At 56.7% G+C, this 14,599-nt stretch overlaps 1 protein-coding gene across 1 annotated transcript; it reads right to left on the bottom strand.

Moving 5' to 3' along the window:
• Positions 1-2,086: 2,086 nt before the first annotated feature.
• CHGG_03101 (uncharacterized protein) lies at positions 2,087-14,102 on the bottom strand (the record flags this gene model as incomplete). Its single annotated transcript, XM_001229616.1, has 20 exons — positions 2,087-2,256; positions 2,423-2,509; positions 2,677-2,799; positions 2,865-3,540; positions 3,633-4,708; positions 4,807-8,174; positions 8,292-9,234; positions 9,351-9,864; positions 10,002-10,208; positions 10,295-10,563; positions 10,647-10,791; positions 10,862-11,057; positions 11,255-11,556; positions 11,705-11,792; positions 11,940-12,309; positions 12,404-12,768; positions 12,868-13,206; positions 13,284-13,614; positions 13,709-13,842; positions 13,936-14,102. 20 exons carry the CDS (start codon positions 14,100-14,102, stop codon positions 2,087-2,089), a joined length of 9,870 nt encoding a protein of 3,289 aa, XP_001229617.1.
• Positions 14,103-14,599: the final 497 nt, after the last annotated feature.

The following is a 14,599-nucleotide window of genomic DNA, read 5'->3' on the forward strand; positions in this document are numbered from 1 at the left end:
AGACGGAGGGCGAGGAGGGGAGGGGTTGAGGGGGAATGGGTTGATGGGGAATGGGCAAAAGGCATTGTTAGAGTTGCTTTAGTGTGTGGTGTCAGTGTCAGGGTGCAAGTAAGGGTACGCAAACGGAGTAGAGGCAAGCAGAGGTCAAAACGAGGGTCCTATTTCTTTGGTAAACTATTCAAATCTCAGGCAGATGGAGAAACGAGAAATCCCAGGATAAAGCTACCTAGTAGGGTATCGAGTATCGACAACCAATGGAAGATAAAACCCTGGTCAAGGGGCAAAAGCTTGATTGCGTGCCGGGGGGGGAGGGGCTCATCCAGAGAGCTTGAGCTTTCGGGGGTTGGTACCTAATTACGCAATGATCTTCTTTTGCCTCAAGGCTCAAGGTGCTTACCTACCCAGGTAGTCTTTGTTGCGAATGCGGCAACTCCTTCGAAGGCCGCTCCGACTCCCCCGAGCGCCCAAGGGAGCATGTACGGGTATTTTGGTTGGGGGCTTTTTTGGATCTGTCTTCGTAAGCCTCACTTTTCTACTCGTAGGCTCCTTGGCGGGTGATCGGATCGCCGATTTTGTAGGCCTGGCGAGTATAGCCGCTGATCTGAGGTATTCTTGTTGTTGTGGTTGGCCCAACAGTGGCCATCCACGCCAATCCCCCGACAGCCAGCTGCAGGTTTACAATAAGCCACGCCTGAGGATGCCTATCCTTCCTTGGCGGCGGTGCGTAAATGCCGCGGGTCGAGTTTGTCTGGTCTTGTTCGGGCCGAGGACATGTATCAGGTGATGAATTCAGGTCCGTATGACATCAAATCGTCAATTTAATCAACAACGAACGAGGTTGTGAAATTACATACGAACTGCTAAGTTCTCTCGCTCTTCTACACATTACAACGTAATTACCTGTGATTAGCAGCAAACAGAGCTGCGCGCTTGCTGTTTTGACGCGGGCGTCGCCACTCTCAGCCCCAGACTGTCATTGTTGCGGTCCCAGACTCCCCGGACTGGTGGACTACCAGACTACCACTGGGGAGGTATCATGTATGTCTAATGTCAAGTCACGAGAGTACGACGTTATCTTATGTCACAGATGGGTAGGTAATCTGTGACATATTAATGGAAGTTCTGGAACCGCCAAAGGCGCTAGTTGCGCAACCACTTAGAAAAAGCACAACAACCGGCTTTTCGACACCTATCTGGTAATCAATCCAAGGCTTTATCGTGATCGACGGTTCGCGAATCGTGATTACCTCTCTTCACGGGCCGCATACATGTACATGTACATGTATGCGACGCTGCATGTATGCGACGCTGCATGCTTGCGCCAAGTTGCCGATCCATAGGTAGGTACATACATGTACGTAGCCCGGTGCGCCCTTGATCCTCTAGTATAGTTGGATGACTTGAATGACTGACTTGGATGTCTATCATGTCGCTCGGTTGATTCACGAAATCGTATACAGTCAAGGGGGATCGGGGTTTCGCTCTCCGCATTCCCGGCGATTTGAGGGCTTTCTCTTCCCGGGATAGCCGCCGACCGCCGTAAAACAGCGGTCAGGCCAGGCGGTTCACATCGCGCGAACACGTACGTGGCGGGGGGGAGAGGGGGTGGCCGTCGATCGTCCAGCCGTGATCTGACTTTGTCGGCTGGCTGGTTACATGTACGCTCTGCGGTCTAGTGGTCTGCCGCTACCCGGCCCGGAACCCAGCACGCCTAAAGGGAGGACAGAGGGCGAAAAGAAACAACCTAGCCGCCAGTACCGCCAGTGCTGCCGTAAATTGAGCAATCCACAGTTCATCATGGCCGTATGGGACCTGACAAGGGCACTCTGGAGATAGGAAAAGGACGGTCAAGGACCTTGTTCAACCCAACCCGTCGACCTGTTTACAGGACACATCACACATCGAACCTGAACTCAGCAACAACATTTTCCTCCATCTCCGGATAAAATGTCTACCGCCTCCGGAACCTTCACCTTAGACGGCGGTAACAACTTCGTAGCCGTGTTTGACATTGCCGGGAAACAGAAATTATTCAGTGGAACTTTCTCTCCACCCATGCCAGGTTTTGCCTCGGCCGTTGTAACGCTTACCTACAGCGGTCCCAACGCGTTGGAAGGCCCGCATTCCTACTCTGGCCAGATTGAGTCCGATAAGGTCGAGTTTGACTTTCGACGATGGCGCCCATAAAATCTCGGGTAATCTCAGCAGCCCCGTTCCCGAGACGACCATGGTTCGTGGCACTGGACAATGGAACAGCTATTAAGGTACGTAGTTCATCCCCACCAGTATTTGATACTCAGCCTCTAAATATTCGATGCAAGCGTCTCGAGATAATAAATGCTGCTGCTATGTTGGTTAGAGGGTGAGGGCGGATGCGGGGGACCATAAATGATGGACATTGATAACAACCTATGTTACTTACATGTGCCTTGACTACCTACATGTACACACCTAGATAGATGCCGTTGATCCTGCTCGGGATGTCCCTCAATAACTCTCATACTACACACTGTTTCCAAGATGTTATATGTATAGACCGTTAACCCCCATTGTAACCACAACCATCTCTTTCATGTAGGTACCTATTTGCACCTTGCCAGAAGTGAGAACCTCGCAGTTTTTATGGCACTGTGGTTTCCTTCGTTGTCTCCTTGAACTTTCCACGAAGCAGCTTACTTGTTGAGACCACAGTGGCAGCCAGGGCCGAGATGGACGAAGGACTGATCTCTCCGGCGCTAATCTCAGACTGTAATTCCTTGGCCAGCCAGGTCTTGATTTCGACGGCAACGAGCGAGTTGACTGTTTAGGTTGATTCCGTTGTTAGCAGGGAAGCACGATGAGACGGGCTCGAGTCTCTAACTCACCTCCGTAGCTCTGGAGCGACTCCTCGACAGCAATCTCATCCTCGGGGATCATGACTGCAACAGCAATGCGCCTGACCAAGATCTCCTCCACGACGGCCACAGCGGCGGCGGCAGTATCTGCCCTGGCTAGGGCGTCAATCCCGGCCTGCATCCCGGCCGTCTTCTTGATGAGAGAGGCTTTCAAGGCCATGCAGAGTTTGCCGTCGCGGGCCCAGGGGCTGCGGTCAATGAGCTGCTCGTCAATGGTCGCGCCGGCCAGGCCAGCGACGATTTGTGGCCCGGTTTCCTCCTTTCCGATGGTGTAGCCGGTAATGGCATTCTTGACGAGGAAGTGGATGTCGGCCTCGCCGACAGACAGGGCATTCAGATGGCTCAGGCTCCATAAACCTTGGTGGCTGGCCTCGGCAAGGTAGCCGACGTCTCGGACGGCGCCAATGTCTAAGGCCATGGCCTTCTGGCCCCGCCGGCGGCGGTAATGCGCGAGAGCATCCTCGAATGTGTTTCCGGCCGCGTAGTTGGCTTGTCCAGGGTTGCCGATGATGCCCGAGGTAGACGCGAGCATGATGAAAAAGTCGAGATCCTGGGGCAGGACGTTGTGGAGGTTCCAACTTCTCTGAATCTTGGGCCTGGTGCAAGAGACCCAGTCGTCGTACGTCATGTTTTGGAAGATGGCATCCTGGGGAGGTAGAGAAAGAATGCATTAGTAGCTAGTCCGAGCCGCCACAGCGCATGGCCGAAGGAGACATATGTAAGGGATAAAAAGCTTACCTTGAGTGTCATAGCACACTGGATGGATCCCCGGATGGGAGGCATCTCGGACTGGCACTGCTCGATGGCCCGGGATAGGTGCTCACGGTCCGAGATATCGCATGCGTAGGCGTTTGCCGTGCAGCCCAGGCTTCGGAGCCCTTTCAGGAAGTCGGCTGCAATCTCGCTTTGCCCACCAGACCTCGAAATAAAGGCCAAGTTCCGTGCTCCATGCGAGTGCAGCATAGTGGCAAGGCTTCTCCCAATCCCGCCCAGCCCGCCAGCGAGCAGGTAAGTCGCGTCTGGGTTAAGGGTAAGGGGGTGTTTGGCGCGAGGGATGACGGGAACCAGCTGGTCAGGATTGGCACGCATGACCACCTTGCCGAGAACCTTACCCGACTGTAGCGCACGGAAGGCCGTTGCCACCTCGGAGTAGTTGTAGACATTGACGGGGCCAACGGGCCGGAGCCTGCCAGCGGCGACCAGCTCAAAGACTTGCTTAAATGCCTTCTCGACAATCTCAAACTCGGGCAGTTGCTCGTCGTACTTTTCGAGATTGAAGCCAATGAAGCTGGCACTCCTGATGAAGGGCTCCATGTCGAGCCCGGTATTACCCAGAATATCACGCTTGCCGATCTCAACAAAACGTCCGAAGGGGGCCACGAGATGCCATGACTGGCGGAGGAACTCGCCAGCCACCGAGTTCAAGACCAAGTCTACACCTCGGCCGTTGGTGGCTCTCCTGATGCCCTGCGCAAAGGTGGTATCGCGGGAATAAAAGATATCCTCTTCCGGAATGCCGTACCGATGCATGAGCAGTTCTTTCTTGGCTATGGAGCCCACGGTGGCGTAGACCTTGACGCCGAAGTGCTGGCAGAGTTGGATAGCGGCCTGACCAACGCCGCCAGCGGCCGAGTGAATCAGGATGGTCTCGCCCTTGCGCATTCGGGCCAGGTCGACGAGGGAGACCCATGCTGTTGAGAAGGCGATGGGAATCGTGGCAGCCTCCTGAATCGAGATGTTGTCAGGAACCCGATGGCACATGGTCCACTTCATCCGAGCATGGCTACCAAAGCCTCCGTTGCAGGAACCAACCACTAAGAGGGACACCAGTGAGTTAGCATTTTATATTTTATAACGGAACAAAGCTATATCGTTCCGAAGCAGGCATAAGGGACGATGCAGGTGGACTTACCAGTATCACCAAGCTTGATGTCAGACTCAGAAGCGACGGAAGACCCCATGTCGACGACAGTACCGACAACCTCACTGCCAAAGTATGGCCTGGGGATCTCTCCAAGAGACCCCATAATATCGAGAAAGTTCAGCCCTGTATACAGCACCTTGACCTCGACGTGGTTATGCGGGAGGGGCGCGGCACATTTCTCGCTGTCCTCAAACCGGAGAGAGTCAGGGGCTCCCACCTGGCCGATGGTCATGACCAACTTCCTGTCCGGCTGGAACAAGCTATCCATCACGGGCTGTGCGGTGGCGCCCGTGGCCGTCTGAGCCCCCGTCAGGGCAGCGTCCTCGACCAGTCTCGGCACATAAATGCTGCCCTCGTCCTCGGCAAACTCCTTGTCCGAGGCGCGGATGTCGCCGTTCCCAAACAGCGACGCAAAAAGAGACATGACGGTCGCGCCCGCCTGGGTGGATGCGAGGTCCATCCCCGTCGACAGGTCGAGCGTCGCGAGAGGGCGAGCCCCGTCCTCGGATCGGACGACGCGGAAAAGACCCGAGGACACATTGCCCGCCGGAACCGAGGCGCCAGAGACGTTGCCAGCCTGGGTCATCCAGAGCACTCCTCCGGCTTTCAGGGACATGTTCTTGGTGGCGTGGAAGAGGTCCTCGGTCAGATCCAAGAAGACAGGGCTGTCCAGCTCGATGAGAGAGACGAGAAGCTTCCCAGAAACATCGGCCACCTCGGGCCACGGAAGTGTCACGGCATCCAGGCCGGCCTCGGCGAGGCGAGCAGAGCAGTACTCGGCCAGCACGGTGACCTTCTCGGAGGGAGCTGGGGGTGTCACGAGCAGCACGTCCTTGTACTCGTAGGCTGTCTCGCGCGCGACGGAGCAAACCATGACGGACAGCTGGTGGACACGAGGGTCGTCCGAGTCCCTGAAGATCTGATCCACGCCGGTGAAGCCGTTGCTCTTGAGCCGCTGGCCCCAGCCGGCTTCATCAAGCCGTTCCCCAGACTGGCCGTCGCGCCACCAGGCGTGGGATGAGCCGAGGACGAAGGCAGTCCGCAGTTGGGACTTGGTGATGGCTTGGACGATCAACCGGCCGTCGGGCTTCAGAAGCGTCTTGATGTTCTTCAAGGCGGCATCCAGATTGGACGTCGTCAGGAGAAGGTCATCCAGGATGATGTAATCGAGCGTTCCGGGGCTGAGGCCCTGACCTTGGACGTCGGCTTCGATGTTGAGCGTCCTTATCTGCAAGCATTCGTTCGGCTTGAGATCTTTCGAGGCCGCTTCCACGGACTCCTCGTCAGGGCTCGTCCATATGTACCTGCCGAGGCGGCTGCCCTTGCCCCCGAGCAGCTCCAACACCTCGGCAGCCCCCGTGGTGTCGGAACTGCTGGCGATCTCCAAGATCTCAACATTGGGATTGATGCTGCCCACATGGTCCATGATATTGGCAATGACGGAGTTGGCAAAGGGACGACCCAGGGATCGGTTGGCAAAGTCGGCCAGAAATGCGCTGGAGAGGATGTTGCTCTTGGTCTCCAACATGGAGCCGATGCCGAGAATGCGCCCCATCTCGGCGCCCACTGCCTCGATCGCATGGCGGGTGCCTGTGCCGGGAACAGTAGTAGCTGGCTGATTCTCGACGCCCCCAAGCACTGTCGGGTCTCCCGAGACCGAACCCATCCAGGCAAGGTAGTTTTGTACCGCTTCCGGTTTCTTTTCAGCCTTCCCCTCCATGTTGTCGCTTTCGGCGCGGCCCAAGTCTTGTAGCGCTTGCTTGATGAACTCGATGGCGGTCTTGTCACTCAGCTGAGCCTCGACAACCGAACTCTCGTTAGACAGATGGCTATTCTTATGCAAGTCCACCGGAAACCTCGAGTGGCTGACGTCAAGCTTCCAGTCAAGACGAGCAAAGGCGGTCTTGGTCGGGCCAGTCTGAGGCCCGATGGCGGCGGTGACGGTCAAGTTATTCATCACGATGACGGGCTTTTCCCATGCCTCGTCCGAGAGCACCGAAGTGCCGGTGGCCCTGGCGGCGCCCTCAGGCACGAGCGTGCAGTATCCCTTGAGAACGGACCCGGCAGCCGTTGGGGCTGTCGCGGAGATGTAGAGACTGTCGATGGAGTTGGGCAGCATGACAACGTCCCACGTCTGGCTCTGCCCGACGCCAGCCAGCATCTGGAAGGCGGAATCGAGCACGGTGGGATGGAGAGGAAGCGGGTACTCGAACTCGTCGGGCATGGTCGCGGCCGTGTCCGGCGTCTCGAGCTCGCCGTACATGAAGCCGTCTCCGGACCGGACGTGGGTTAAGTTGCGGAAGGTAGCGCCGAACTGCAGCCCGTTGCGGTTCAGCCTGTCGTACATGTTGTGGACCGGGAGGGTGACGGTTGGCCTGGCCTGCATCGCCTCGTATTCGGCCCGGTGCCCGTCCCATTCGGCCACGGCTTCCATTCCCTTCTCGATTTGGCCGGGGAGGGTGACGTATTTCCTCTCGACGAGGCCCGAGCAATGCTCCGACGTCTTGTTGTTGGCATCAATCGTGCTGATGGAGAAGCGCGTCCAGGTCGTCGTGGCAGCCTTGGTGCCGATCTTGTACGGTGACAGTTGCAGGGAGATCTCGACGTGAGCATCCGGCGACTCAAAGATGATGGGCTTGTGCCACACAATGTCGCGGAACTCAAAGCCTTCCAGAGTCTTGTTAGGATCGGCAGTATCCCGGCAAGCTTCCATGGTCATGGCGATGTAGACGGCGCCCGGCATAACGAGCAGCCCGTGGACTTTGTGGTCTAGCAGCCACGGAACCTCGGAGGGACAGAGATAGTTCTTCCAGCTGGGTGAGATGGTGCTGTATTCCGACGTCTTCTGTCCCAGGAGGTCGGTCCTCGGCGTGGGGTGGCTCTGGACCCAGCGAGCCCCGCGGGACTCATTCCAATATCTGCGCTTGTGGTTAAACGGATACCGGGGCAAGGTGGTTAGAGGGCGGCCCTTCAGAGGTTCCTTGTCTGTCGAGTTGACCAGTTCCAGGTTCAGGTCGAAGCCTGACGACCACAGCCTGCCAGCAGCGGTTAGCGCCGTCAGGAGGGCGCTGGTGCCGCGCCGCAGCATCGCGGTATACGGGACGCTGGCGACGTATGTCTCGTTGGCGGCGATTAAGATTTCTCTCAGGGGGCCTTGCAAAGCGCTGTGAGGACCGAGTTCGAGCAGGGCTTGGACGTTGGCAACGCCCTTTCGTCGATCTCTTGTGTCTCGTGGCTTGAGCAGCGACGTAACGGCAGCGGAGAACCTGACAGGGCTGACCAGATTCTTGACCCAGTAGTCGGCGCTGCCCATTTCTTCCTTGCTAATCTCGGAACCCGTGACGGAGGAGAAGACACTGATATCAGATGGACCTTCGAGCGGGCGAACGTCCGCGATGTCCTTGCGGTACAAGTCTGCGATAGCCTCCATGTGAGGGGAGTGATATGCGGTCTTGACAAGGAGTCTGCGACACCAGATGTTATCGGCAGTGAGGAGCTTCTCACCCGCAGACACGGCATGGTCGTCTCCAGAGATGGTCACGCTGTTGGGACTGTTGATGCAAGCGATGACCACATCACCCTCCTCCACCTTGGCCAAGTACTCACGGGCAGCTTCCTCGGACATTGCTGCTGCCATCATGGCTCCCTTCCGATCTGGCGAGAGGGTTTTGATCTGCGTGGACCGCACGCCTCTCCAGTAGGCGGCTTTCCACGCATCCTCCCTGGACAGGATACCAGCAGCATATGCAGCGCCAATCTCTCCGCTTGAGTGGCCAACAACGGCCTTGGGTCGGACACCCCAGTGCGCCAGCAGGTCCACGAGGGCAACCTGCAAGGCCGTGCACAGAGCTTGGGATAGCTCGGGGTCGTTGATGCGGCTGGTCGTGGCGTCGCGGTTTAACTCCTCGGTGACAGACCAGGGGCAGCCCAAAGAGGTGATGTAAGCCTCGGCTTCATCGATACTCGCTCGGAACACCGAGTGTCGTAGGAGTTCGCGGCCCATGGCAAACCACTGCGCTCCCTGCCCGGTAAAGACGAAGGCGCAGGAGGGATTCCTGCCGACCCGGCCGTGGGTGGGCAGGCCCGACTTCAACGAGGTCTGGAGTCCCGTGAGGGTGTCGGAAATGGCAAAACCTCTCCAGTCAAACACGGTTCGACGAGACGCCAGCGTGTATGCGAGGTTGTCCACCTGCTTGATCTCCTCAAGCGTGGCTGCCCCCTTCAAGTCACGAGAGAGCGCGTCTTGGTCCAGGTATTGAGAGTAGGCCTCTGCAAGACGAGCCAGGCCATCTTGCTCGGGTGAGCTGAAGGCAAACAGCCTGAACTCTGGTGTACATGACTCTGTCTCCGGGATGGTATGGGCCAGGGAGATGGCTGAATCAGAGCTTTGCGAGCTCGGCGTACCGGGTTGGTTTGCTGACGCCACAACAGTGTCGTGATTGCCAGTCAAACCTCTCTCTGAATTGTTATTGTCAGCCTCTAGAGTACTCCCTCTTAACGAACCGAGTGATGCTGCCAAGTTGCGCACCCACCTTGAAGGTAATTCAACGCGTCGTCCAGGATGACGTGTCCGTTTGTGCCGCCATAACCAAACGAGTTGATGCTGGCACGCCGGAGCCCGCTGGCACTCGCAGGCCATGGGGTCAGCTCGGTGGGGATTCTGATGTTCCATTCGTCCTGCTTGATCCGAGGGTTGAGCTCCTTGAACTCGGCGACGGCAGGGATCTCGGCCCTTTCTAGAGCCAGGACGGTCTTGATGACACCGGCAATACCGGACGAGCCTTCAAGATGGCCGATATTGCTCTTGACAGACCCGACAAGAACTGGCTCGTCGCCCTCGCCACGGGCTGCGCCGATGGTCTGACCAATGGCCAGCAACTCCAAGGGGTCGCCGACAGGGGTACCGGTGCCGTGTGCCTCAAAATATGTCGTCTGGCTCATGTCAAGGCCGGCTTTGGCATACGTCGAGCGGATGAGGCTCATCTGCGCGTGGGCATTCGGGACCGTAATGGCGGGCGTCTTGCCATCTTGGTTGATTCCGCTGCCCTGTATCCGGTCAAGTGTTTTTCCTGTTGTCAGACCCTGGTTCCCTGTACGCATAAATGTGGTATGACAGGGGTGGAAGAGAAATAGGAACCAGATCGGTACATGTAGGTAAGACAGTTAGATGGGTAGTTACTCACTCGGATGACGGCCCGAATCACGTCGTTGTCGCGGATCGCGTCCGCCAGGGGCTTGACGATGACGACCCCCATGCCCTCGCCACGGCCATACCCGTTGGCTTGGCTGTCAAAGCTGTGACATGCCCCGTCGGGGCTCAAGAACCTCTGACTGGAAAGAGCGCGCCAGATATCCGGCACCAAGATGAGATTGGATCCTGCAACGACTGCCTAGAGGTAGGTATATCTGGATTAGCTCTGGCAACATACTAAAATCCCACCCGAACTTCAGTCCCAGCCCCCATGTATGTACCTACCATGGAAGTTGTCCCGTCCTGTATGTCACGGCAGGCTTCATGCAGCGCCACCATGCTGGACGAGCAAGCTGTGTCGATGGAGAATGACGGACCTCGTAGGTCATAAAACCAAGACAGTCGATTCGACAGCATGGAGTTTCCGCATCCAGTGCTCTGGTACATTGACTGTCTGTTGATATCGGCGCCGCTGACATTGAGGTAGTCGCTGCTGAAACCACCGACGTAGCATCCCACATCGGCGCCGGCAACGTTTGTGATGGGAATGCCAGCTGTTAGGTAGGAGTCAGCTTCAGTGCGCAGAAACCCATGGCGTGGGTACATGTGGATGCCAGGGGCCAGGGCAGGTGCCAACCGTTTTCAAAAGCCTCGTAGCTAATTTCCAACAGCAGGCGGTGCTGAGGGTCCATTCCTTCAGCTTCGGAAGCGGTGATGCCAAAGAATGGGGCGTCAAAAAGTCCGACGTCCTCCTTTAGGAAACATCCTTCCTTCGCGATGACCTGTCACGGGGTACATGTAAGTTAGGATGGACTTTCAAGGCTCCAGATTGTCCAAAGCATAAATACGTACCGCGCCGGGGCGATCTGCGTTTGGATGGTACACGCCATCTGGATTGAACCTCGTGTTTGGAATTCTTGTCCTCGTAGACCTCGCGTGGCTCAATATGTCCCAGAAGCCTTCGGTGCTGTTGGCGTCTCCGGGAAATCGGAAGCTCATGCCAACAATGGCGATGGGCTTTTGCTTGTCGTTCTCCATTCTCAACGATCTATGTCAAGAGAGTAACTCCGGGTTGTTGATACAAGAGAGAGGGTCAGAGAGAGTGCGTGAGGTTCTGAGTCCGGCACATGTAACTGCCACAGGACATTGGTTTTTCACCAACTGACACAAGGAGGGGTGATCACGACAAGTCGGGGGAAGCAGAAGGCTCTGTCTTTCCCTCCGTCTTATCAAACAGGGCCTCACGGAACTTTGTAGCGGTCCTTGCGAATCTGCCGGCAAGGACTTCCGAGAGTACTGGCGCCTTGATATTGACCGTGGACAGGCCACAGCACCCAAGCCTTGTGATGATACAAGCCGCACGCGTCCAATTCAGGTAGGTGCCATAGTTTGCTTCCTCCGGGCCGCCCCCAGGCACCCTCCATGACAGGGGTAGGTAGTTTAGCTCCCGGGCCGTGGCAGGCCACGGCCAGTTTCTTCCCACCCAGGGGCAAACTCGCCGACTCCTTTCGGTGTGCGAGAAGATGCGCCACGGGCTTGCCGATAGGCTGAAATCAACCTACAAGGTGTGGCCGGGAACGAGTTGGTCAGCAGCTCAGTCAATCTCAACCGTTAGTTCGGTCGTTCCATGTCCACTCAGAAGAATTCAAGAAAGTCAAAAAACCTGCGGGGACCAGGAACTGGACAAGCATGCACCAACTGAACTGCCCTGTCATTGATATTGCAAATAGTGTACGTTGTGAAGCTGACACTAGTTGTGAAGCCGGGAGAGCTTGTATTATTACTAGAAGATGGAATTACAAAAATGCTAGTTGCGTGTTGTGTATCTCGCCAGTGTGATGCCGGCCAATCTCTCCGCTTCCAGTCCAGTCCCGTACGGACATGGATATACCGTACAGTGTCCGTACCTCAACAACTCTCAGTCTCTCACAGATTCCCCTCCTCGTTGTTGGCTGCAGTCCTGGCATAGATGGCTTCCAAGTCATCCAGCCGTTTCTTGATTGAGGGTGGCCTGCTCTGGTAGACGCAGAGCGATGCAATGAGGCATGCCGCCGACATAGCAATGCACATGTACATGTCAGCCTGGAAGGCCTCGATGTAAGTGGTCCGAACTTGGAGCTGCTTGTACGCAGCGAAGGATCGCATTACGGTGGGCGACCTGTAAAAGGCTTCCAGCTCCTCCGCACTGAGCACCCCGGTCAGCGTCTGGGCAATTCTGCTATTCAGCACAAGAAAGCTCGCCGCTACTCCCAGGCTGCCGCCCAGGACACGCATCTGGGCGACCAGACCTTGGGCGATGGCTGTCAGTGCTCACCAGTCAGCGCCTTTTCATCCATGTCTCAGTGCCAACATGAAACTGCAGCATTGGGAATGACACAGGGAGGTACACTTTACCATAGTCTTGGAAATCCGCATTCAGCGAGGGGATCAATGTTGCCGTGGACAGATTCAGGCCAATGCCAAACCCGAGAATAGCCTCGAACCCCCATTGTTTCGCCGCCACGTCGACCGTGTCTGGGAGAGTCGACATGATGCCGCAGCCAAGAAGCATAAATGCGCTTGCGGCGTTCAGGCTCCAGAACGTGCGGTTCTGTTTGGATGAAAAGGCACCGCCCAGAGCAGAGCCCACTGCCGTAGCGCCCATCAAGGGGAGGAGCAGGACTCCCGACCTGACTTCATTGTAGAAGTTTACGATCTGTGCGCGCATGGGTATGTTGACAATGACGAGGTACATGACGAAACCGGTCAGAATCGTGCTCCTGTTGGAACCCAGGGGCCGGGGTCCTGTATGTTAGCTTGGATCCAAGGACCCACGTCTGGTTCTTTCTCCTGAGTTTGAGTGCCTGGGTTGAACTTACACGATACTTGACATCAAGACCCTATCTGAAAGAATTCTCCAGGGAATCTGAGCACGGATGTGCCCGAGGCTGGGCCTCCTTGAGAGGTACCATTGCCACCACGCCAAAGTCAACCAGGCTGCTCCGCTCAGGATCAAGACGGCGATTGTCTGGGGACTGCTCCACTCGTACTCCCTCACGGTGGTTTGGTTGATGATAAACACAAGGAGCACCGTCGCCATCAAGAGCAGCAGCGCGCCCAAGAAGTCGAGGTGCCTAAAAGGAACCGTTTTGAATGTGCGGAAGGTCTTGGGCCATACAAAGAACAGGGCGAGCCCTGGAACCACTCCGATGGGGCCGCTAGGAGCAAAATTTGGGAATCAGTCGCAATCTTTGAGTCGTGTGGGATCCCGGGATACAAGGGGCAAAAAACGCACTTCATCCAAAAGGCCCATCGCCAGTCGGAGTAGGTCGCGAGAAGACCGCCAATGACGGGGCCACTGACGCCGGCCAGGGCCACGATAATGCCCAGAAGCGCGGAGAGCAAGGGGACCAGCTCAGGGGGGCTGATCTCGGGGTAGATAATCATGGTCATGGCGTACAGGCCGGCGCCGCCAGCACCTTGGGCAGCTCGGAAGCCGATCAGTTGATCAAGCGTCGATGCCGCCCCACAGGCCACGGACGCCAGGACAAAGATGAAAAAACACCCGAGCAAGACCGGCTTCCTTCCAAGAACATCAGATAAACGGGCAATGAGGACGGTGCATCCTTGAATAGGGAGGAGAGGCAGTGTCAGTCCAGTCGTTGGTCATGTTGCTGTTGAAACAGCCAGCACAGATTGGGTTCATGTTTCCAGGCTCACCGAGGTATGAGAGGGTATACGACAGCAAAACCCATGGCGCCAGTTTGAAGCCACCAAACTCATCCGAGATGCTGGCAAGCATCGTGGCCACGATGGTGGTGTCCATGAGCGATAGGAACAAACCGACACCGATGCTTAATTCACATAACAAAGTCAGCGTTTTGCCTGGCGTTTCCCCTGGACTGAGGAACCTCGAACTTCCGCGTGGGGGGGGAGGGGGCGCATACCTGACGAGGATTATGACCAGCCGCCATCTTGCAATCGGTTCCCGTTTCAGGACCAATTCGTCGCTTGCTTGTCTTTCCAGGGGAGGCGGCGACGCCTCGGGGAGTGCCGCATCTTTCGAGGCCCGGGGAGCAATCGTCGACTCGGCTGTGTCGTCGATTTTGCTCATCTTGGTCAAGTCTTCCAGAGGGCTGCCGGCTCTGTGTGCGTGTGCGCCGGGCAGTTTCAACTTTCAAATTTCCCATACATGTAGGTACTGCAAGATGTGGGCAGAATGCGGCGCTCTTGATGCAGGGAGCCGGTAAGGGGAAAGGGGGGAAGGGGGACAAAGCCGTGTTGGTGTTGGTTAAATCCCACACGGCCCGACGCGCACTTTGGGAGACTTGGGCCGCGCTCAACCGGCCCCCATACCTGACAGGGGGACAGGGGGGTCCTGTCGCCCCGGCCTGTTTTGTGCACCTCATCGACTGATGCTAGCAGGAAAAGGAACCGGCCGAGCCAATCGGTCCATACCGTATGGTACGTGTACCTTGTGCTGGTGATCTTGGATGCCTGCCGTCAGGTACGTACGTACGTACTTGGTGTAGGTATTAACAACCCACCAGAGCCATCGTTGCCCTGTCTTCCTTTGCAAGCATTACCTAACGCTACGGTGGGAAATCTCTA

The sequence above is a fragment of the Chaetomium globosum genome, genomic scaffold (assembly GCF_000143365.1).
Source record: "Chaetomium globosum CBS 148.51 scaffold_2 genomic scaffold, whole genome shotgun sequence".
Taxonomy (NCBI): Eukaryota; Fungi; Ascomycota; class Sordariomycetes; order Sordariales; family Chaetomiaceae; genus Chaetomium; species Chaetomium globosum.